General features: G+C 57.0%; 2 protein-coding genes across 6 annotated transcripts in view; both read left to right on the forward strand.

The window, feature by feature from the left end:
• The first annotated feature begins 496 nt into the window (after positions 1 to 496).
• AP3B2 (adaptor related protein complex 3 subunit beta 2) lies at positions 497 to 12,919 on the forward strand. Of its 2 annotated transcripts, none has more exons than XM_039723508.1 (27): positions 497 to 792; positions 3,565 to 3,640; positions 3,752 to 3,826; positions 3,936 to 4,031; positions 4,118 to 4,278; positions 4,816 to 4,882; positions 5,682 to 5,864; positions 5,977 to 6,156; positions 6,391 to 6,488; positions 6,765 to 6,819; positions 6,969 to 7,040; positions 7,166 to 7,228; positions 7,449 to 7,581; positions 7,664 to 7,773; positions 7,847 to 8,023; positions 8,108 to 8,294; positions 8,398 to 8,516; positions 8,736 to 8,847; positions 9,133 to 9,328; positions 9,405 to 9,570; positions 9,656 to 9,710; positions 10,272 to 10,378; positions 10,507 to 10,738; positions 10,834 to 10,918; positions 11,331 to 11,428; positions 12,085 to 12,223; positions 12,454 to 12,919. In XM_039723508.1, exons 1-27 carry the CDS (start codon positions 680 to 682, stop codon positions 12,602 to 12,604), a joined length of 3,306 nt encoding a protein of 1,101 aa, XP_039579442.1. In that variant the 5' UTR covers positions 497 to 679; the 3' UTR covers positions 12,605 to 12,919. The 2 variants fall into 2 exon arrangements, with proteins under 2 accessions (XP_039579442.1, XP_039579443.1); XM_039723509.1 differs by having other exon boundaries at positions 5,980 to 6,156; positions 12,454 to 12,604.
• A 3,569-nt stretch (positions 12,920 to 16,488) lies between these two features.
• The window catches only part of CPEB1 (cytoplasmic polyadenylation element binding protein 1), a 38,322-nt gene continuing 33,624 nt past the window's right edge, over positions 16,489 to 21,186 (forward strand). For 2 of the 4 annotated variants that reach the window (XM_039722803.1, XM_039722804.1), the window contains exon 1: positions 16,489 to 16,615. In XM_039722803.1, the coding sequence (XP_039578737.1) occupies positions 16,601 to 16,615 (15 nt within the window). In that variant the 5' untranslated portion in view covers positions 16,489 to 16,600. Of the gene's footprint in view, positions 16,616 to 16,723; positions 16,839 to 21,186 lie in introns of those variants that run through there. The other 2 variants (XM_039722802.1, XM_039722801.1) reach the window with 2 other exon arrangements.

The raw sequence follows: 21,186 nt of genomic DNA on the forward strand, positions 1-21,186 counted from the left end.
GCAATATAATATAACAGCATAACATATAGCATATATAACATATTGCATACATTATATTATAAACTGTAGAATGTAGAATGGTTTATGGATTATCTATAACATAGCATGATTGATTATGGCAAACATAATATTGTGTAATTAATGAAATCTGTAATATATTATAATGTAATGTAATAAATAACATGCAATATGCAGCATGTAATAGAATATATAAAGGATGTGTAATGTATAAGTAAATGTATATTATGTATACCGCACACAGTATTACATATTAAATAATAATAACATGTAATACAGCAGGATATAATAATATATATTGTAACCTCTGAACATATAACATTCTTTGCTATAATGCAATCTATTTTAAACACGTCTAACTATAATCATGCACAATCATGGCTATTACAATAATTATAGATTTTGGTGATTCTGGACGGGTACTTGTGAGCTCAGTGTCACTGTCACTGTACCACAGCTGTGTCCCCAGCGCTGCTGTCCCGAAGTCAGCCGTGTCCCGCTCCCAAACCCGCGCGGGCGGGGGCCGCAGGGCCGGGGCAGCCAGGCTCCCCGCGGTGCCGCGGGCTCGGTGCGCGGCGCTGCCCCGGGGGCCGGGCCGTCCCCGCCCGCGCTGACATCAGCTCCCGCGTCCCCCCGCACCGCACCGCACCGCTCCGCCGCCATGGCCGCCAGCCCGGCCTACGGCGAGGAGAAGGGCGGCTCCTCCAGCCTGGGCGAGCCCGAGTACGGCCACGACCCCGCCAGCGGCGGCATCTTCTCCTCCGACTACAAGAGGTGGGGACAATGCGGGCGCGGGGACAGGGACGAGCCTGCCCGGGCGGCCGCCGCTGCAGGCCTTCGCCGCTGTCCCCGGGGTACCGAGCCGGGCTGGAGCGGCCCCCGACGTGGGGACGGGGATGGGGGTGAGGATGGTGATGTGGATAGGGATAAGGATGAGGATGGGGACAGGGATGGGGCAGGGAACGCAGTCACGTCGCCGCCGCCGTCATTGCAGGTTGCAAAGGCCGGAGAGGGTGGGAGCACCGCGGGATGTTGGAGATGGTTGCTGGGGGAGATGTGCGGGGATCCCCCTTGAACCGCCCACCCTCGGGCTGGGGCATCCCGGGCACGGTGCTCCCACCACGGCATCCGCTGGCTCCTGTGGCTCTCCTGAGCTGAGACCCCCCCACCGCTTAGGGGTTCCCAGGGTCGGGGGGATGCTGAGGAATGTCACCCTGCCGTGGGACAGGCTCCTGAGAGGGGGCAGGGGTGAAGAGGAATAGAGGGGGTGTGCTCCTGGAGCTGCGGGAATGTCTCTTGGCCTTCCCTGCTGTGTCAGTGTCCCCCACGCTGGCACTGTCCCCCGCTCCCTGCTGCCCCAGCAGGAAAGCACTGGATCACAGTCTGACAGCAGCACGCTCTCTACCCCCGGCTGTGTCCCCCAGTGCAGCAGTGTCTCCCCATCCCTGCCCCTCTGGTGGTGTCCTGCCATTTGACAGTGTCCCTCCAGACCTGATTCCCTGGCAGTGTCCCCCACTTTGAATGTGTACCCCATCCTGACCTCTTGGTAATGTCCCCAGTTTGGGAGTGTCCCCTCTCTCCATGTACTCCTCCCTAATGCTGCAGTGTCCCCCATTCTGGATGTGCCCCTGATCTGTGACTTGCTGGCAGTGTCCCCTTCCCTCTGATGCCTTGGCAATGTTCCCCAGTATGACAGTGTCCACCCAGTCCTGAGTCCCTGGCATTGTCCCCCACTCTGGATGTGCCCTGCATCCATGACCTGCTAGCAGTATCCCCATCTAATAGTGTCCCCCCCTTTCTGACCCCTTAGTGGTGTCCCTTGCAGTGTAACACTCCCTACCCCTGGATGTGTCCCTCAGTATGACAATTTCCCCCAGCCCTGATCAACTGGCAGTGTTCCCCAGTCTGGCAATGCCCTCTATCCATGACCCACTGGCATTGTCCCTATCTCAGAGTGTTTGTCCCTCCCATGAGTCCCTGGCAGTGTCCTGCAGTTTGTCCAAGTCTCCTCCTCTCTGACCCCTCCTTGGCAATGTCTCCCAGCCTGGAAATACTCCCCTGCTCCCGTGTCCCCTGACCCTCACTGGCATTGTCCCCCACTCTGGGAGCATCCCCCAACCCTGACACCCTGGTTGTGTCTCCCAGTCTGTCCAGGGTACCTCATGATCTATCATCAGTGCCTCACACTCTGGCAGTGTCACGGCTCTCACAGCAGTGTCCCCTTACCCCTGATCTCCTGGCAGTGTCCCCCACACCCACAGTGTCCCCCACACCCATAGTGTCACTATCATCTGCATGCTGCTCTTTGCCAGAGCCACACCAGGACTGTCACCATTCCTGTGAACCATCCATGGCATCCATGGCACATGGGGCAAGACAAATGCACCAAGTGTGACCCCATCTCCCAGGCTGGACACCCAAAGGTGCCCTGTCGTGCCACCCTACCACCCAGGCAGAGTGTCCCACCATGATGTGTGTTCCTGCCCAGGACTGAGCCACTCAGCACTGAGGAAGGAGCACCCTGCAGTGTCCCCAGGTTCCACCTGCAGGTCAGATGTCACTTTGGACGTGACATCCCAAGCTGGCCTCATCCACTGGGAGCTGTGTCCTGATCTAGGCTGCAACCCAACCCCAGCCACGGCATCAGGTTTCAGCCCGCTCTGCTGGGCAGAGGAGCGGGGCCACAGCCCTGTCACCATCCCCAGGGCCACTACCGCCTGTCAAAGCCATGATGTCCTTGCCGCCAGTGCAGAAGCTGCTGCAGCAGCTGCCGGTGGGGCCGGCTGGCTGGCCGAAAACACCAGAGGGTGCTGGTGTGGCCGAGGAGGTGACAAGCCCGGTGCTGGCCACCGAGGCTGGACAACCCAGCTGCTACAGCGCCCTGCGAGCCGATGAGCTGCGGCCACTCGCCGGCACCAAGCCCGCAGCAGACGCTGTCACCGGGCCACCGCCGCGGTAAGACTCCCCCAGGGAGCGCCCCCAGGACCCTCCGGTGATGGTGGCTCTGCACGAGCATCATCCCATGGCTGTCACCCTCAGTTGCTGCAGGCAGATGCAGCCTTGCCCCCAGTTTAGGGAGGGACCAGTGTCCCTTAGAAAAGAGGACAGTGGTGACAACTTTACAAAAGGCTGGTGGTATTTTTCCCAGTCCAGGAAAGGGACCAGGGAAGGGCTTTGCATCGGTATGTGCTGGCACATCCATGCCACTATGTCCATGAGGGGACAAGGGACACCCAGCCAAGCCAGGATGGAGCTGGTGGTGGGCACCTGTGGTTTAGGGACAATGTAGGGTGAAAACCACAGCCAGGATGGGACAGAGTTCTTGTCCCAGTGCCTGGGATGAGGATGGCACTGGGTGCTAGCACCATGCCAGTCCCTCCGGTTCCTCTTTCACCTGGCTGTAACCCAACTCCTGTCCCCATAAATATTTCATGATGAAAGGTTGGATTGCCAGCCTGACGGAAGGCTGGGAACAGAAAAAAAAAGACTAAAAACAGGTAAAAATGTGAAAATGGGATTTTTTTTTTTCCCCCTGGTGTGGTTCAGGCATGATGACCTCAAGGAGATGCTCGACAGCAACAAGGATTCACTCAAGCTGGAGGCCATGAAGAGGATTGTGGCGGTGAGTGTTGTTGTCACTGGTGGGGACCACTGCTGGTGCCGAGCTGTCTCATGCTGTACCAGCCCCTGCTGTGCCAGCTGCCCAGTGTCACACCACTTCTTTTCCCCCTAGATGATTGCCCGTGGTAAAAACGCCTCCGACCTCTTCCCAGCTGTGGTGAAAAACGTTGCCTGCAAGAACATTGAGGTGAGGAAGATCTTGGGTGGCCCTGGCGGCATCCCAAGGTCTGACATTTCCCTGTTTTTGGGGATTGGCTGGAATTTGCGGGCTCTGAGGTGGCACCTTCACCCTGCAGGTGAAGAAGCTGGTGTACGTGTACCTGGTGCGCTATGCAGAGGAGCAACAGGATCTGGCCCTGCTCTCCATCTCCACCTTCCAGCGAGGACTCAAGGTGGGCTGGTCTGAGGACCCAGGGGGGGTCTGGGGGAGCACTGAGCCTCCCACAGCTGCACTGCAGCCCCCCGTGTGTCCCCACAGGACCCCAACCAGCTGATCCGCGCCAGTGCCCTGCGGGTCCTGTCCAGCATCCGCGTGCCCATAATCGTGCCCATCATGATGCTGGCCATCAAGGAGGCTGCCTCGGACATGTCCCCGTACGTGCGCAAGACGGCCGCCCACGCCATCCCCAAGCTGTACAGGTAATGGGGATGGGGACTAGCTGCCATGTGTAAGGGATGTGAGTTGCTGTAATAAAGCAGCCAGCACTCAGTTTCTTCATGCAGAAAAGCTAATTTTTTAGTCACAAAGCTCATATTTACAGGAAATATTAGAAGTGTGTTAGACCTAACTGGCTAACAATACACTGACACTCAGTTTATTGGTTGGTAAATGGCTAGGGTGTACATCTGTCAAATCTCTCTATTTTTGGTTAGTTTACATATTTTGTTCACTGGTTCCCATGGGACAGATTTCTTGTTTATTAAAGGTGCAAACTTTTTTTTTTACTAGAATAGCTTGTTGTGCTAACTGCTTTCATTCTTATGATTTTTACCATGGGAAGTTACAAGCTAACTGCTAGCTTAGCTGGAGTAATAGGGCCTAAATCACATTTTATAAGGCCTTTCTTTTATAATATCTCTACCTGTATGCAACCTCAATAAGGGTCTTGGCTGCTTGGTAGGCAGGGATGGAGAGGAATTTGGTCCAGCATCACCTGCTCTGCTTCTCCCTCACAGCCTCGACTCAGACCAGAAGGACCAGCTCATTGAAGTGATCGAGAAGCTGCTGGCTGACAAAACCACAGTGAGCAGAACTCTGTGTCTCCCGCACCTCTAAATCTGGGAACATCACTGGCCTGGTGTCCTCATGGAGATGGAGGTGTTCCCACCAAACTGGTGTTATCTTGGGGATGCAGCCATCCCCACAGGGTTGTCATCCTCACGGGATGCCATTGTCCTCACGGATGCAGCCATCTCCCAAGCCAACATCTTTGTGGGGATGTCACTGTCCCTAGCAAGACAAAACCCTCATAAGGATGCCACTGTCCCCACTGATCCAGCATCCTCACAGGGATGCAGATGTTCCCACCAAATTAGTGTCCTTGTGGAGATGAAGCCATTCCCTGGAGAGGAATGCATCCTTGTGGGTGTGCTGCTGTCCTTACTGGGCCAGCAACCTTGTCATCGTCATGGGATGCCATTGGCCTCACTGATCCAGCATCCATAAAGGGATGCAGCCATCTCCCAAGCCAACATCTTTGTGGGGATGTCACTGTCCCTAGCAAGACAAAACCCTCATAAGGATGCCACTGTCCCCACTGATCCAGCATCCTCACAGGGATGCAGATGTTCCCACCAAATTAGTGTCCTTGTGGAGATGAAGCCATTCCCTGGAGAGGAATGCATCCTTGTGGGTGTGCTGCTGTCCTACTGGGCCAGCAACCTTGTGGGGAATTCACCAACTCGACTGAGCTGGCATTCCTACAAGGAAGAGTTGCCCACCAAACCAGCACCCTCATGCACATGCCACCATCCCCACCAAACCAACATCTTGCTGATGATCCCACCACTCCACTAAGTCACCCCGGGCGTTCCCTCTGCAGCTGGTGGCTGGCAGCGTGGTGATGGCATTCGAGGAGGTTTGCCCAGAGCGCATAGACCTCATCCACAAGAACTACCGCAAGCTCTGCAACCTGCTCATCGATGTGGAGGAGTGGGGACAGGTGGTCATCATCAACATGCTGACCCGCTACGCCCGCACCCAGTTCCTCAGCCCCAACCAGAACGTGAGTTCAGGAGCACAGAATGCCCCAGGAGCCTTGGGATGTCCTGGGAGCCCTTAGGGAGGTGGGGCGAAGTGGGAATGTTCTTGGGAATGAAGAGGGTCCCACCTGCCAGCAGGAGTCCTTGCTGGAGGAGAACACTGAGAAGGCTTTCTATGGCTCTGAGGAGGAGGATGCCAAGGATGCCAAGGCAGAGGCAGCCTCGCTGGCCAAGCGCAAGCCCTACGTCATGGACCCCGACCACCGCCTCCTCCTGCGCAACACCAAGCCCCTGCTGCAGAGCCGCAACGCCGCAGTGAGACCCTCACTCCCACCCTGTTCCCTCCCCAGAGCCACTGGGACTGTCCTTCAGTCTGGGCTTATGATGTCCCCACAGTCTAAGACTCACTGGGGTGCTTGAGGGACACCCAGAAATGGGTGTCCTCAGGGTCAGGCTACCTTCAAGTGCTGTGAGTGGCACTGGGGGACATGGCCATTCCTCAGGGTGTCCCCCATTCCCACCATGTGACACTTGGGTGTGTGTCCACAGGTGGTGATGGCCGTGGCACAGCTCTACTTCCACCTGGCACCCAAGGCAGAGGTTGGAGTCATTGCCAAGGCGCTGGTACGGCTCCTGCGGAGTCACAGGTGTGTGGCACCTGGGTTGTGGTGGTGTCCTACCCCTCCATCCCAGTTGTTGGAACCCATGGGAAGCTCCAAGACCCTTTTTGAGAGACCCCCAAAAAGCCCATCCCTGGAGGGGCGTCGGGTTGGAGGCTTTTTGGGCTGGTCCAGTCCAGACATGGGGTGACAGCATCTTGGTGGCACCAGCCTGGTGGTGGGTCCTGGCCCATATTCACAGGGACTTGCTGAGGGGGTTTGGCCCTTTCCCCAGTGACCATGGTCCCCTCTCTGTCCCCACAGTGAGGTGCAGTATGTTGTGCTACAGAATGTGGCCACCATGTCCATCAAGCGGCGGGTGAGTGTCCGACTTGGTGTGGGAGGAGTTGGCCCTGTTGACTCCGGAGCAAGATGAGGATTAGTATGCAAGGTCACCAGAGCCTGGAGGTGGCCTTGGCAAGGTGGGGGGAACAGAGATGACACTAATGTCTCTGGCTGTGCATGCAGGGGATGTTTGAGCCCTATCTGAAAAGTTTCTACATCCGCTCCACGGACCCCACACAGATCAAGATCCTGAAGGTGAGCTGGAAACATCTGTCAGGAGTGTGTTTGGGGCGTCATGGAGCCCCTTCTTTGGGTCAGCTGTCCTCATGCCTTGGGGACACCATGCCCCTATGCTGCTTATCTCTTCCTCATTCCCTCAGCTGGAGGTCCTCACCAACCTGGCCAATGAGACCAACATCTCCACCATCCTGCGAGAGTTCCAGGTATGCCATGGCCATACTGAGGCTGCCACCCTGGCATGGCTCTTGGTGCCAAACCACCACCATAGAGAGGGCAAAGGAAACCTCTCTGGGAGGAGTGGGCTGAGGCCATACCAACCCCATCAGCGGTTCCAAAGGGCCCCGATGTGTGACCACTGCCAGGGGGGATGTCCAGCACTGGCACATGGGTGACATGTCGTGTGTGCCCTCCATGCCTGTGCAGACCTACATCCGCAGCATGGACAAGGACTTTGTGGCAGCCACTATCCAAGCCATCGGGCGCTGTGCCACCAACATCGGGAAGGTGCGGGACACCTGCCTCAATGGCCTGGTCCAGCTCCTCTCCAACAGGGATGGTGAGTACACGCAGCAGGGGTGAAATGGGAGCTCCACCACTCTCAGGGCAGGACCCAGCTGAGGCTGGGTCTCTGCCCGCAGAGCTGGTGGTGGCTGAATCCGTGGTGGTCATCAAAAAGCTGCTGCAGATGCAGCCAGCCCAGCACAGCGAGATCATCAAGCACATGGCCAAGCTCACTGACAACATCCAGGTTGGTTGGGGTGTTACTGACCCACAGGAGCAGGGGATGGCAGCAGTGCCACATGTCTGAGGGCATTTCACAGGTGCCAATGGCGCGGGCCAGCATCTTGTGGCTCATTGGAGAGTACTGCGAGCATGTGCCCAAGATCGCACCTGATGTGCTGCGCAAGATGGCCAAGTCCTTCACCAACGAGGAGGACATTGTCAAGCTGCAGGTCATCAATCTGGCAGCTAAGCTCTACCTGACCAACTCCAAGCAGGTACTGGGGATGTGATCCTAGGGTGGGCCTCAGTTTCCCTGTCAGGGAGGGAGAGGCCAGCTCTGAACATGTTCTCTGCCACAGAGCAAGCTGCTGACCCAGTATGTCCTCAATTTGGCCAAGTACGACCAGAATTACGACATCCGCGACCGGGCTCGCTTCATCCGCCAGCTCATCGTGCCCACTGAGAAGAGTGGGGCCCTCAATAAATACGCCAAGAAGCTCTTCCTGGCCCAAAAACCGGCTCCCATCTTGGAGTCTTCCTTCAAAGGTACCCATCCCTGGCCACAGGGTCACTGGGACATGGGCACAAGCTGTCACCACAATGCTGCATGGCTGTCCCTGAGCTGCTGTGTCCTTTCACCTCATTGTAGATCGGGACCATTTCCAACTGGGCTCCCTGTCCCATCTGCTCAACGCTAAGGCTGTGGGCTACCAGGAGCTGCCCGACTGGCCAGATGAGGCTCCTGACCCCTCTGTGAGGAATGTGGAGGTGTGTGGAGCACCTTGGGTGCATGGGGGAGGAGGGGCCAAGGTGGGGACACTAGCTCAAGGTCTTGGAAGAGCTCCAGAAGGTACCTGGGTACTGCTCACCTGCCCCTGTTCACTCTCTAGTGCTCACACATCTGCTTGGGGATGGGGAGGACAAGGGTGGCTGTTTGGAACTCCCAGTCACGGGGATGGCCCTGCTCCATCAACCCTGTGCCAGCAGGTTCCTGAGTGGACCAAGTGCACCAGCCGGGAGAAGAGGAAGGAGAAGGTGGAGAAGCCTTTCTACTCTGACTCAGAGGGCGAGTCAGGGCCCACGGAGTCGGCAGACAGTGGTGAGGACCTGAGGGCATGAGATATTGGGCAGTTGTCACTTTTGCTATCAGGCATGTGCCACAATGGTGGGGCATTGGACAGGGAACATAACAGTGGGGACACCCCGTCATGGGAGGGACATGGCAGGAGATGTGGAGGGACACAGTGGTGGGCAGTGGGACTGTGCAGAGATGCAGTGGAGATGCAGCAGCAGGTGTGGGGATGCAGTGGGACAATAGAGAATGTAGTGGGAGATGGGGGAATATGGGGGGACACAGCAGGAGGGCTGAGCTGTGCCCCCACAGAGCCCGAGTCTGGCAGTGAAGAGAACAGCAGCAGCAGCTCTGGCAGCTCCAGCTCTGGCACCGAGGAGGAGGACGAGGAAGAGGAGGAAGACAGCGGGGATCAGTCAGAGGACAAGGAGGAGGAGGAGGAGGAGAAGAGGCCAAAGAGGAAGGACAAGGAAGGTTCCCATAAGGCAGTCTTGGGGACCACAGGCAGGTATGCCCTGGGAAGGCAGGGGGCTGCTCCCAGCAAAACCCCCACCTCAACCCCCTGAACTGGGCTCTCCCTGCAGTCCCAGTGAAGAAGAGGAGGAGGAGGAAGGGGCAAAGAAGGCCAAGAAGAAGGTCCCACAGGGGAGGAAGGGCCGTGCCGAAACCTCATCAGAGGCCAGCACCTCCGAGAGCAGCTCCTCTGGCTCTGACTCGGGCTCTGAGGCAGAGGCCAAGCAGAGGAAGGCGGTGAGGGCTGGGATGGGCTGGGAGAGGGGGCTGCACAGGGATACCTGGACCCCCTGTTGAACTCCCCATCTCTGCCCCACTGCAGCCCCCCAGCAGCAAGGCCAGCTCCAAGGAGATCTCCCTGCTTGACCTGGATGACTGTGAGTGGCTGCCTGGAACACGCGAATGGCCGTGGTGGTGGTGCTGGGGAAACTGAGGCATGAGCACTCACCCCAGTGCCATCAGGACTCCAGGGGTCCTTTGGGAGCTGCAAAGCTGGGACAAGAACAGGTCTGGTGAGGGGTCCTTGTCCCCAGATAATGGCTGTGGGACAGGCAGCTGTGCCTGTTGGATTGTCCCCACGTGGCTGTGCACAGGGACAGCGTACAGGGTTGTGTCTACACCAATGGAGCTGTGCCACTGGGCTGTCCTTGTGTGGCTCTCCTCATGGGACTGTGCCACCAGGGCTGACCCCACATGGCTGTCCCCATGGGGCTACCCCCATGAGGCTGTCCCCATGGAGTTGTCCCCATGGCACTATGCCACCATGTCTGTCCCCATATGGCTGTCCCCATGTGGTTGTCCCCATGGAGCTGTGCCATTGGGCCCATCCCCATGCCATTGTCCCCACAGAGCTAAGCCACTAGAACTGTCCCTGTGTGGGTGTCCCCATGGGGCTGTGAGCTCTGTTAACCCTTTTCTCTCCCCTCTCCACCTTGCAGTCACTCCGCCTCCTCCCCAGCCCATCCCCTCCAGCAGCATCATCTCCACCAGCCTGGTGACCGACCTGGAGGGCCTCACTCTCACCGACACCTCCCTGACACCCACTGTAAGTGTCCCCCATGCCCTCCCTGGGGAGGTCTCAGGCCCTCTGTCACCTGCGGGGGCTCCTGGCCCCTCTGCCACCTGCAGGGGTTGCAGGGAGCCCTCAGGAGCCCGCGCTGTCCCCTGGTGCAGCTGCTGAGCCCGGCGTTCAGTGCGGTGAAGACCTACGAGCTGCTGCACCGCATGGCAGGCGAGGGGCTTGCGGTTGAGTACTGCTTCAGCCGCCGGCCCTTCCCGGGAGACCCCCACATGGTGGCCGTCCAGATCCAGATCTCCAACAACACTGACACCGAGGTGAAGAACCTGCGGGTCAACGAGCCCAAGCCACTGTCAGGCATGCGGATACAGGAGTTCCCTGAGATCGGTACGGCATGGCACGGCACGGCTGTGACGCTGGGGGAGAACGGGGACAAGGGCTGGGTGGGAATGTGGGATGTAGTGGCAGCCCTGTGGTTCCAGAGCACCTGGCGCCAGGGGACACAGCCACTGTGGTGATGGGCATCGACTTCTGTGACTCCACCCAGGCAGCAAACTTCCAGCTGTGGTGAGCATGTGGCACCGGGTGGGGCAGGATGGGTGTCCCAGGGATCAGGGCGTCAGGTGTCCCCCAGAGATGGGGAAAGTGGGATAGGTATCAACATCCCTCCATGTAGCAGGGGACAGGGGACAGCAGAAGCAGGGCATGAGGATGGAGGACAGCAGGACAGGCACCAGAATCCTTCCAGGGAAGAGGAGACAGTCAGATGGGCATGGGGTGGTTAGTGGACAGGAGGGAATGCACAGGCCTCCCTGCAGGGGATGAGGAGGCAGCAGCAGCTCCAGGTCCAGCCTGACAGGTTCCCCTCATTCCTGAGCCCTTTTGTGCCACAGTTTCCCCAGTCACTTCTGCCCAGGGCGGGGATGGGAAGCAGGGCATGGAGAGGGGACATATTCTGAGCACATGTCTGTCTCCCCAGCACCCACACACGCCAGTTCTACGTCTCCATCCAGCCACCCGTGGGGGAGCTCATGGCCCCTGTCTTCATGAGCGAGAACGAGTTCAAGAAGGAGCAGGGTGAGTGGGGCCAGGGATGGGGACAGGGTGCTGCACGGGCACCCACCACTGACACTCACCCCCAATTTTGTCCCCTCTGCCGCCCTTGCTGTGGCCTTAGAGCACCTGGCACGGCCAGGTGAGGGTAAGTGGCTGCTCAGCTCGCCCCTAGACTAGCTCTGCTCCCCTCACCCCCCCCTGCACCCCAGTCTGTGGGCTGGGGTGACCACCCTGGTGCCAGGGTTGCCTTGTTGGGTCTCCACAAAGCGTGATGGGCTCATGTCACCCTGGCACTCCCAGAACTGTGTCTGGTGAGTGATAGCCTGTGTCCCCATGCTTCTGGAGCAGCACATCCCCACCCTGACCCCATGGATGGGGGCTCTGTTAAGTAGGGGGTGCTTGGTGCCCTGCAGCCCCATTGCTTCCACTGTCCAGAGGAGCCCATCCCCAGGGATGTGGCTACTGCCACCAGGCAGGAACATAGGGATGAGCCCAGGAAGGGTAATGAAGGATTTTCCCAAATTCACTGAATCCTGAACCAAGAGCAAGCAGAGCAGCCAGCTCAGGATGTCATGGGGAACGCAGGGAGCTGGAGGGGCTCGCTTTGGGCATGTCAAAGCAGGGCCCAGCAGGGTGTGTGGCCAGAGATGGGCAGGTGCCTCTGTTGCCTGCTCTAGGGAAGCTGATGGGCATGAGCGAGATCACAGAGAAGCTGACACTGCCTGAGAAATGCCGAAGTGACCACACCATCGTCCAGCAAGTGACCTCGGCTGCCAACGTGGGCCGCGTGCCCTGCGGGGCCAGCAATGAGTACAGGTAGCTGGACCCCCACACCTGGATCAGGCAGGCCCTGTCACATCTCCATTCCCACCCGAATCACAGTGGGGACACTCAGGGCTTCCTTTAGGACGAGGAGCCTGCGTGAACCCAAATGTGACAGTGGCCGTGGGTGGCAGGCACCTGCCTGTCCCCACTGGAGCATCCCCTGGGACCAGAGGGTGACAGGGGACAGCTTGCCTTGAAGCCCCGTGTTCACCACCCAACAGGTTTGCAGCCAAGACAGTGACAAGCGGGAGCCTGGTGCTCATCACCCTGGAGCGGCGGGAGGGCTCCATGGCCCAGCTGACCATCAACAGCGAGAAGATGGTCATCGGCACCATGCTGGTGAAGGACATCATCCAGGCCCTGACACAGTGACAGCTGGGCACTGCCGTGCCCATGGCCCTGCCCTCCCACCCCTTCTGCCCCATGCTGCTCCCCAAAACACTCCCTTGCCCCTGTTTCTGCCAGGTTATTCTCTGCCCCGATCCCAGAAGAGGCAGCAGGCAGCGGCTCTGCTGCTGGGCGGAAGGAGCAGGATGGGGCAGATGGGATGCAGGGAGGTGTCCTACTCGGAAGGGCAGAAGCGGCTCCAGCCCCCACGCAGCACAGTGTGGCCCCAGTCCCTCATCCTCCTCTCCCAATGTAACCCTTATTTATTATGTCCAGGAACTCCCAATAAAGCTCTTCTCCAACCTGCTCCCTTTCCCTCCTCTGCTCTGTGGGCACATCAACCCCAGACTCCCCCATGCTGGGCTCTGCCAGCCTCACGAGGGCAGCCACAGGGGACATCAGGGGACCAGCCATCTCTTAGGTGGCTGGAAACACTCAGTGTGTCCCAGGAATGGGCGGCTGCTGGGTCCTGGAGAAAATCTGGCACATAGTGTCGGGGTGAACCCCCGAGGGCAGGAGGTGCTCAGTTGGACCAGGGATCTGAGCAGTCTTGGGAGGGTTCCAGCTATTTATTCAAGGCAGAATTGCTCATGCTTCGACCGCAGAAATACCTGCTACGTCAGGGCTGGGTCTGTTCTGCAGTGTCACTGGAGGGATTCCTGGGGCCAGCTCGGGGAGGCGTTTCATCTCCAAACTGGGATTACAAAAAAAGGAAGGAAATCTGACTCTTTATTAAGATCTCTCCTCCCAGCACGGGTTGGGTGGGATTTCAGTGAGCACTGGCTCTGTCCATCCAAAGCTGCAGCTCAGCACAGAGCCAGGCCCAGCACCAGAGGCTGAGGATGAGCAAAGGACGTGCAGGAAGGTCTGAATCCCGAACCGCCTCCGCTGCCACAAAAAGGGTGAGGGGCTTTCTGCTTTTTCCGGGTAAGAGATGGAAAAAACCCCTTTGTGTTTTCTGATGGGTGAGGAATCCCTGGCTGGAGCAGCAGCAGCGACCACTGGGTGTCAAGTGCTTGTTCCATAGGGAAAAAGCCCATTCCCATAGGACAGGGGTGGGAGCTGCAGCTGCCCCACAGGGAGCCACAATGATGCCACCACCTTCTTTCCCTTAGAGAGGTCATTTAACCCTTGGGCTCCTATCCCTTCATGGGCTCAGCAGTGACACAGACTGTGTGTGGAGAGATGCCAGGGCACTGAGGCTGCCCTTGGGGACCTGACTTTAACCCCCTGGGGGTCCCATTCCCTCACAGGGGGCTCGGTGAGCGCCACAGCCTGTTTGTGGGAGCTGCCAGCTCTGAGGGGTCCCTGGGAGGGAGGCTGCAGCCAGGCATCACAGTGCCACCACTCCATTCCCTCTAGGGAGGCTGATTTAAGCCTTGGGAGTGTCATTCTCCCATGGGGAGCCCAAAGAGTGCTGAGCCTGTGTGTGGAGAGCTGCTGGAGCCAAAGGGGGTCTGGAAGGGATAAAGCCAGCCACCACAGCACTGCCACCACCCCACTGTCCCTGGGGAACTCATTTTAACCCCTCTGGGGTCCCACTCAGAGTGGGAACACCCAGCCCGTGTGTGGCAAGTGACTGGCACTGTGGTGGCCCCAGGGTTCTGAAGCTGAGAGCCACAGCACTGCCACCATTCCAGTACCTCAGAGGAGCTGATTTTAGTCCTTAGGGGGATGATTTTAGCCCTTAGGGATCCCATTCCCCTCAGAGTGGGCTTAGCAAGCACCACAGCCCGTGTGTGGGAGCTGACAGCGCTGAGGTGTCCCTGTGAAGGCTCCAGATGGATACTGCAGTGTCACCACCTGCCATTCCCCTCACAGGGGCTCATTTAACCCCTCCAGGGTCCCATTCCCTCATGGGATGCTCAGTGAGTGCCACAGGCAATGAGTGGGGAGCTACTGGCACTGAGGTGTCCCCTGGAGAGCTCCCTCCAGGCACCACAGTGCCATCATCCCGTTCCCCTTAGAGGGGCTCGTTTAACCCCTTGGGGGTCCCATCCCCATTCAGGGGTCACAATGAATGCCACAGCTCATCTGTAGGAGCTGCCAGCACTGAGGCTACTCTTGGGGAACCCCTTTTTTTTTGTCATGGGGTGTCCCATACCCTCAGAGGGGGGGCTCAATGAGTGCCACAATCTGTGTGTGGAGAGATGCTGGTGCTGAGGTGTCCCTCGGGGGCACTGCCACCAACATATTGTCCTCATGGGGGGTCTCATCCATGAGAAGAGCACAGTGAGTGCCACAGCCCGCGCATGGAATGCTACTGGCACTAAGGCGTCCTCAGAAGGGTTCCAGCCAGGCAGTGCCACCATTGCATTCCCTTTAGAGGGACTGATTTAAGCCCTTGGAAGTTCAATGCCCTCACGAGGGGCTCAGTGAGCAGCACAGCCCGTGTGTGGGTGTTGCCAGCACTGAGGCTGCTCTTGGGGAGCCCCATTCCCCTTGACAGGAAAGATGTGTGCTCGTGTATTTACAAACCATTCCATGGGTGAGGGGATGGGTGTTAATGTCTTTGAAATGGTTCTTAATGTCTCTACCAACTTCAAGCCGCAGGTTTGTTAGAGGAACCAGACAGTCTGACTCCTGAAACAAACAAAGGATCTGTATAAGCCTGAGTTTCTGATCTTTGAGGGGAAAATGAGGTGTTTAAAGAGGGAATATGTGGTAGGCGGTTTGGGAAGGCTGTACCTTCCGAGTACCTCAGCTGATGGGGAAAGAAAAGAAAGAGGGCAACTTTTAAAAACACGATTTTCTGCACACCCTCACAGGACACTCGGTGAGCACCCAGCCTGTGGGTGGTGAGTGGCCCCAGAGGTGCTGAAGCGAAGACTCAGAACTGCTACCATCCCAGACCCCTCAGAGGGGCTGATTTAAGTCCATAACTCCTGTCACTGGCCCTTGGGGTCCCACTCCCCTCAGAGGGGCTGATTTAAGTCCTTAACTCCTGCCATTGGCCCTTGGGGTCTCGCTCCTTCAGAGGGGCTGATTTAAGTCCTTAACTCCTGTCACTGGCCCTTGGGGTCTCACTCCCCTCAGAGGGGCTAATTTAAGTCCGTAACTCCTGTCATTGGCCCTTGGGGTCTCGCTCCCCTCAGAGGGGCTGATTTAAGTCCGTAACTCCTGTCATTGTCCCTTGGGATCTCGCTCCCCTCAGAGGAACATGGAGTGTGGCCAGTGCTGAGATGCCCCCAAGGGGCTCCAGCTGGGCAGTGCCACCACCATCCCACTGCCCTTAGAGGGGCTGACTTAAACCCTCAGGAGTCCCATCCCCTCATGGGGTGTTCAGTGAGCCCCACAGCCCCTTGAGTGGAGTTTCTGGTACTGAGGTGTCCCCAAGGGGCTACAGTTGGCCACCACAGTGCCACCACCACCCCATTCCACTCAGATTTAACCGCTCGGCCTCTGAGGGGGCTGAGTTAGTACCACAGCCCATGTGTGAAGAAATGATGACACTAAGCCTGCCCTTAGGGACCTCAATTTAACGCCTAGGGGATCCCACTCCCCTCACGGCGGGGGCACAGCAAGTGTCACACCCTGCATGTGGCAGCTGCCAGCGCTGAGGTGTCCCTGGGAGGGTGGCTGAAGCCAGACAGCACAGTGCCGCCGCCGCATCCCTCAGAGGGGCTGAGTGAACGCCTCGCATGACCCCACGGTGACCCGCGGGTGCCCGTCCCCTCACGGCGCCCGGGGCGAGGCGGCTCCGCGGGGCTGTGGCGGGAACCGCCCGATGGCGGCAGGAGCAGCCACGCGGCCGGCGCGTGCTGCGCGCATGCGCCGCGGCCCCGCCCCTCAGCGGCACCCCCGCCCCTCCCTCCACGCCCTCACTCCCCCCCCCCGCCTCGGCCCGGCCCGGCTCGGCCCGGCCCGGCCCATAAAAGCCGCGGGCCGGGCGAGGGGCTGCGCCGCTCCCGGTGTCCTCGCTGCCTTTTGGGTTCTTCTGTGCTGCGTTCGGGGACCACCCGCCCGCCCATAGTGCTGCCCATGGCCTTCCCGCCGGTAAGTGCGAGCACGTGCCGCCTCGCGAGGCCGCCCCGCCACGTGGTTCCACGCGGTGGAGCCGCCGGGGCGGCGTTCCCGCCCGCGTCGCCGGCGTGGAGCGGGGAGCGCGGCGCCGAGCCCTCAGCACGGCGCTGGATGGGATTCCCCCGCCGCCTGTCGGAGCGCTGCCATGGGATCCCCCTTCCCTGCGGGCTGGCCTCGCGGGGGTCCTGCTGCTGAGGTAGCCCGGGGAACGGGGGGCTGGTGGAGCTCGGAACACACCAACTGACCCTGCCTTCAGGGAAACCGCATCCTAGCCTAGCAACCTCTTATTCCATCCTTCACGGATTATAGGGAGATAAAGCTGAGCTGGAGGCGCTGAGCTCAGGTGTGCGTGGTGGGGTACATTTTGGCTGGAGTGGGTGCTTGTACTCATGCAAGTGGTATTTTTGCCCACTTCTAAACTGCCTTTTTTTTAGTGTATAAGGTGACCAAAGGTGCTGTTTTATTTATAAACCGTGTGCTGAAATCTCCATGTAGCGTTTGGCTAGGACAAGGGGTGACACAGGAGACTCAGTGTGTAACTGAGTATGGACAAAGGTGATTCTTTTGCTGAAAAATAGGTTGGTTTCTTTTTACCCTTTGCTGTTCTCCAGCTGCAGCCAATTAACGCTCGTTACTGATGCCTGTGTTAAGGGCTAACGAGGTGTGCTGGCACCTGGAGTGCTGATGAGGGACTGCAGGTGCAGCTGTGCACGGGGTGGGAGCGGGGCTCAGGGAAGGGCTCCAGGACCCCGTTACTTCGCTGCAGTTTGTCTCAACCCGAACAGTCTCCCTAAACCAATTAAAACCTTATTCAGCTTTGATAGTATTCTGCAATAGGCAGCTGTGGGTATTGCTCAGGTACAAAGCTGCTTGTGAGTGATGGCTTCAAAAAAATACCAAAAAATAGCTGCCTTTGATGGTGAAATGCCTTTAAAAGAGGGGATTTTAGCAAAACTGGTGTTGTTCTGAAATCAGTGCTCCCCTGTGGATTAAGACCAGTCTTAATTCAAACCAGGTGTGTTCAAGATGTCTCTACTCGCTAAATCATTACACCCCAGGACAGCTGCGTGACATTAGCCTTGCTGATGGTGGGAGAGCTGGTGTAGCCTTGCCTAACACTTTTTGGGATGAGCTGGAGGTGGGAGTGTGTTGCCTGGTGGAAACAGTTACACCAATGTTGTGTTTTGCACGGGTGTAGCTGACTTCAACTTGGGCAGCAAAACATACCAACAAAAAAGGGAGCTCAGAAAATCCTTTCATTGAAGTACAGAGCCATCTCAGCTTGGTTATGTTGACATGGGCACCATTTTAACAGCATCTGAAATTTTGCTTTGGGATTGAAGGCCCTCTTGGCTGTAGCTGCAGCTCCAAGAACCCCTCTGGGCATCAGCATGGTGCTGCCTGGGTGAAGTTTCTATGGAAGATGTAAAAAGCAAAGGCTGGATTGTAGCTGAGGTGGATGAGCTCCACAGCATCCCCGGGAGCTAATGCACATGTTGGCCATACTGGCAGCCAGGCTGTGTTTAATGACTTCCCTAAGGATTAGGCTATCCTAATCCTGTGCTAGTGCTGTTGTGATGCTGCAGGTTCTGCCTAGCCATGGGATTTCATTATCTCTAGGTTTCCTGCAGGTGTGTCTGCCTTGGGGCTGTGGCGGCTCCTCATTTCCACTTGCCTTGGACAACTTTGGGGTGTTTTTCTGCACAGGTGTGTGTTGTAGCACTGACTGAGTGCTGCTGGTTGTGCCTGGTGTGGACCCTCCTGCAGGTAAACTCAGCAGGGTCTGCTTGGGGCTGGTGGGATGGGAGCTCCAGGGACCTCCCAGCTTCCTGATGCACAGCAGGAAAACAGGAGCTGTCTGCCATGGTGGTAAGGCTTGCTGGTGCTCTGTTACTCTGAGGGAGGGGAACTCCTCCCTGTTTCTTGGCACTCCTTTTCGCAAATCCATGTGTGTGTTTGTGTTGTAAGAGGGGTCTGAAGCCTTTCAGTACCCTCCTTCAAGCCTCAGAGTTCTGGGGATTAATTTTCCTGGAAAGTTCTTAGTTGAGTCAGGATGTGGAGGACTGCCCTCCTGCCTGAGGTTCATCCTGCTGTGTCTGTGTATGATGCTGCTTGGGTCTGGTGTTTCTGACCTCCAGTGACTTGACCTTCAATCTCAGAATTGTTTGCTCTGTGGCACTATGGGCCTGCTGCAGAGAGCTGAATTGTCCTTTTCCTTTGGCTCTTATCCAGAGGCTTCCATAGAAACTTTCAGCTAAGAGACTGGGTGTCTTACCAGGTGTTAAGAAGTGGTGGTGTACTCCTGATGGCTTTTTAAAGCACCTGTCAGCTACATCAGCTTCTCTATTGACTTGTTTATCCCGTGATAAGTGTCTGTGGATTGGGATTGTGAGGTATAGCAGGATGGAATGGCTGAGCGTGGCTGTTGGGTCACTGGTTACACCCCAGTGCTGCTGGGCTGGTGCCTCTGGAAGCAGAGGGGATCTGCAGTTTGTAGCTGCAGTGTGGAGGCTTCTAGGGAAGCCTGGAGAGGCAGTGTGTTGAATTTGCCAGCTCCATCCAGGTGGGGCAGGGAAAGCAAATCCTACCTGGGCTCTGGAGTTGCTCGCCTTGGCTGGGGATGATAGAGGAGCACGGCTCTGGGGACACAGCCTCAGGCGTGATGTTTCCCTGGGCTTTGGTGTTGACTCTGAGACGAAGCACTTGGCTGGGTTCTCCAGTTTGCAAACTCTTCCACCATCCTCTCCAGGCTCTTGGGGGTGGTTTGAGATCTGAGTGCTCTGGAGACCTTCAGAGCTCTTCCCAAAGGAGTATCTTATTTTCAGGTTGAGGGAGTGCTATGAGCTCCTTCCTACAAGGGGTGGCAGTGCTGCAAGGTCCCCCCTACCCTGTGTCCAGGATGGTTGCAGTATCCCAAAGGTGTCCTTGACTGTCTAGGGTTAAAAGCTCTCTAACAGAAGGGATTTTTGTGGAAAAGCTTGTCTGTGATCTCCCTGGTTTCTGTTCCTGTTTGGAGCAGGACTGGTGCTGCCAGTTGTGGAGGCTGAATGAGAAGGAACGGGTGCGGCGTTCAGCTGGCTGCTCCGGGTTATTTCGTCTCGCTAGTGCAGAGTCCTGGGGAAAAGCTTTGCCTCCCCCTGGAAGTGGTTCTTTTACAGGAACAGGAGTAGAACGTGGAGTTTCGTGCTTGTGCCAGGGCAGCCTGATGCGGCACTCCTTTTTATTAAAGATGACTGGCAATACTTCTGTAATTTGAGCTTCTGTACTCCAGCTGCTCTTTATAAAGATAACTTAAAGCAGTCTGCCTCTTCTCTCAGCCTTCAGCTCGCTTTTAGCCTTAGCTGTTTCACTGTTTAAATGTTCCCTTGTTTGGAGGTGGGCTCTGAGGTGTGCTCTGTTTGTGTAGTTACAAACAATTCCATGGGTGTTAATGTCTTTGAAATGGTTCTTAATGTCTCTACCAACTTCAAGCCGCAGGTTTGTTAGAGGAACCAGACAGTCTGACTCCTGAAACAGACAAACTCAGCCTGAGTTTCTGAACTTTGAGGGGACAATGACGTGTTCAAAGGGGGAATATTTGGTGGGCTGTTCGGGAAGGCTGTACCTTCCGAGTACCTCAGCTGATGGGGAAAGGAATAGGGCAACATGCGGCCGGGAGTTCAGGCTAAAAGGAGGCTGTGCCCTCCGAAACCTCGAGAGAGAAAACCCCGCGGGCGTATGCCCCAGTGGACAATCTCTCCCTTTATTCAAATAAAGTTGCAGGACTCCTCTGTCTCCTTTATGGACACTGACTTTTCATAGCGTGATTTCCTGCACAGCTCTGAGCATTTCAGTAGCCAAAGATCCCAGCCCTCGGCGCTGAAGAAATGCTGATAGTCCTAAACGGGCTGGAGTTCTCCAGGAATTGTTCAGGTCCCGCCTGAAGGCACAGTGCGAGCTGTGCGTTTAGTGGCTTATTCGTGCTGCTTCCAGGACTGGGTTTCCTTTGCTTTTTACCTGTGTGGTGGGTAGCTAGAGAAAAGGATTACACTGTGCCCGTCTAATGACGAGGCGGGGGGTGGAATGTAAGTGCCAGGCTGATAGTGGGCTGTGCTAATATTCCTGTCTCCATGTGAAGTTCAGTTTAGACCAGCCTCCTTGAACGATCCGCAAGGGGTCATTTGAAAGTAAAAGCAGCACGGTGCTTCAGACTTGTTGGCGAGTGAAGCAGAACTGGAGGTGAGTGAGGCCTGAAACTTGCAGAAGCACATCCGAGAGGTGCCTGTGTTGTCTTCTTGACAAGTACAGACGGCCCCATTTAGAGCTTCGGGGTGTGTTGGAGGAGCAGGGGCTCGTTGGCCAGCTTTGATGCTCTTCAGTTCTTTGGATTTGAGTTTAGCTTGATTTAATGGGCAGTACTCTGCTCCGGAGCCCAGGACTGGGGGATTGTGCCTCCCTGCTCCTCTCTTTAAAGCAGGTCTCAGTTGCCGGCGGTACCGATGGCTCTGCATGTTTGGGGGCAGAGTTCTGCAGTGGCTTTTGGGGGGCCGGTGGGCCTGTCCTCG

The sequence above is a fragment of the Passer montanus genome, unplaced genomic scaffold (assembly GCF_014805655.1).
Source record: "Passer montanus isolate IOZ18808 unplaced genomic scaffold, ASM1480565v1 scaffold5, whole genome shotgun sequence".
NCBI classification, from domain to species: Eukaryota; Metazoa; Chordata; class Aves; order Passeriformes; family Passeridae; genus Passer; species Passer montanus.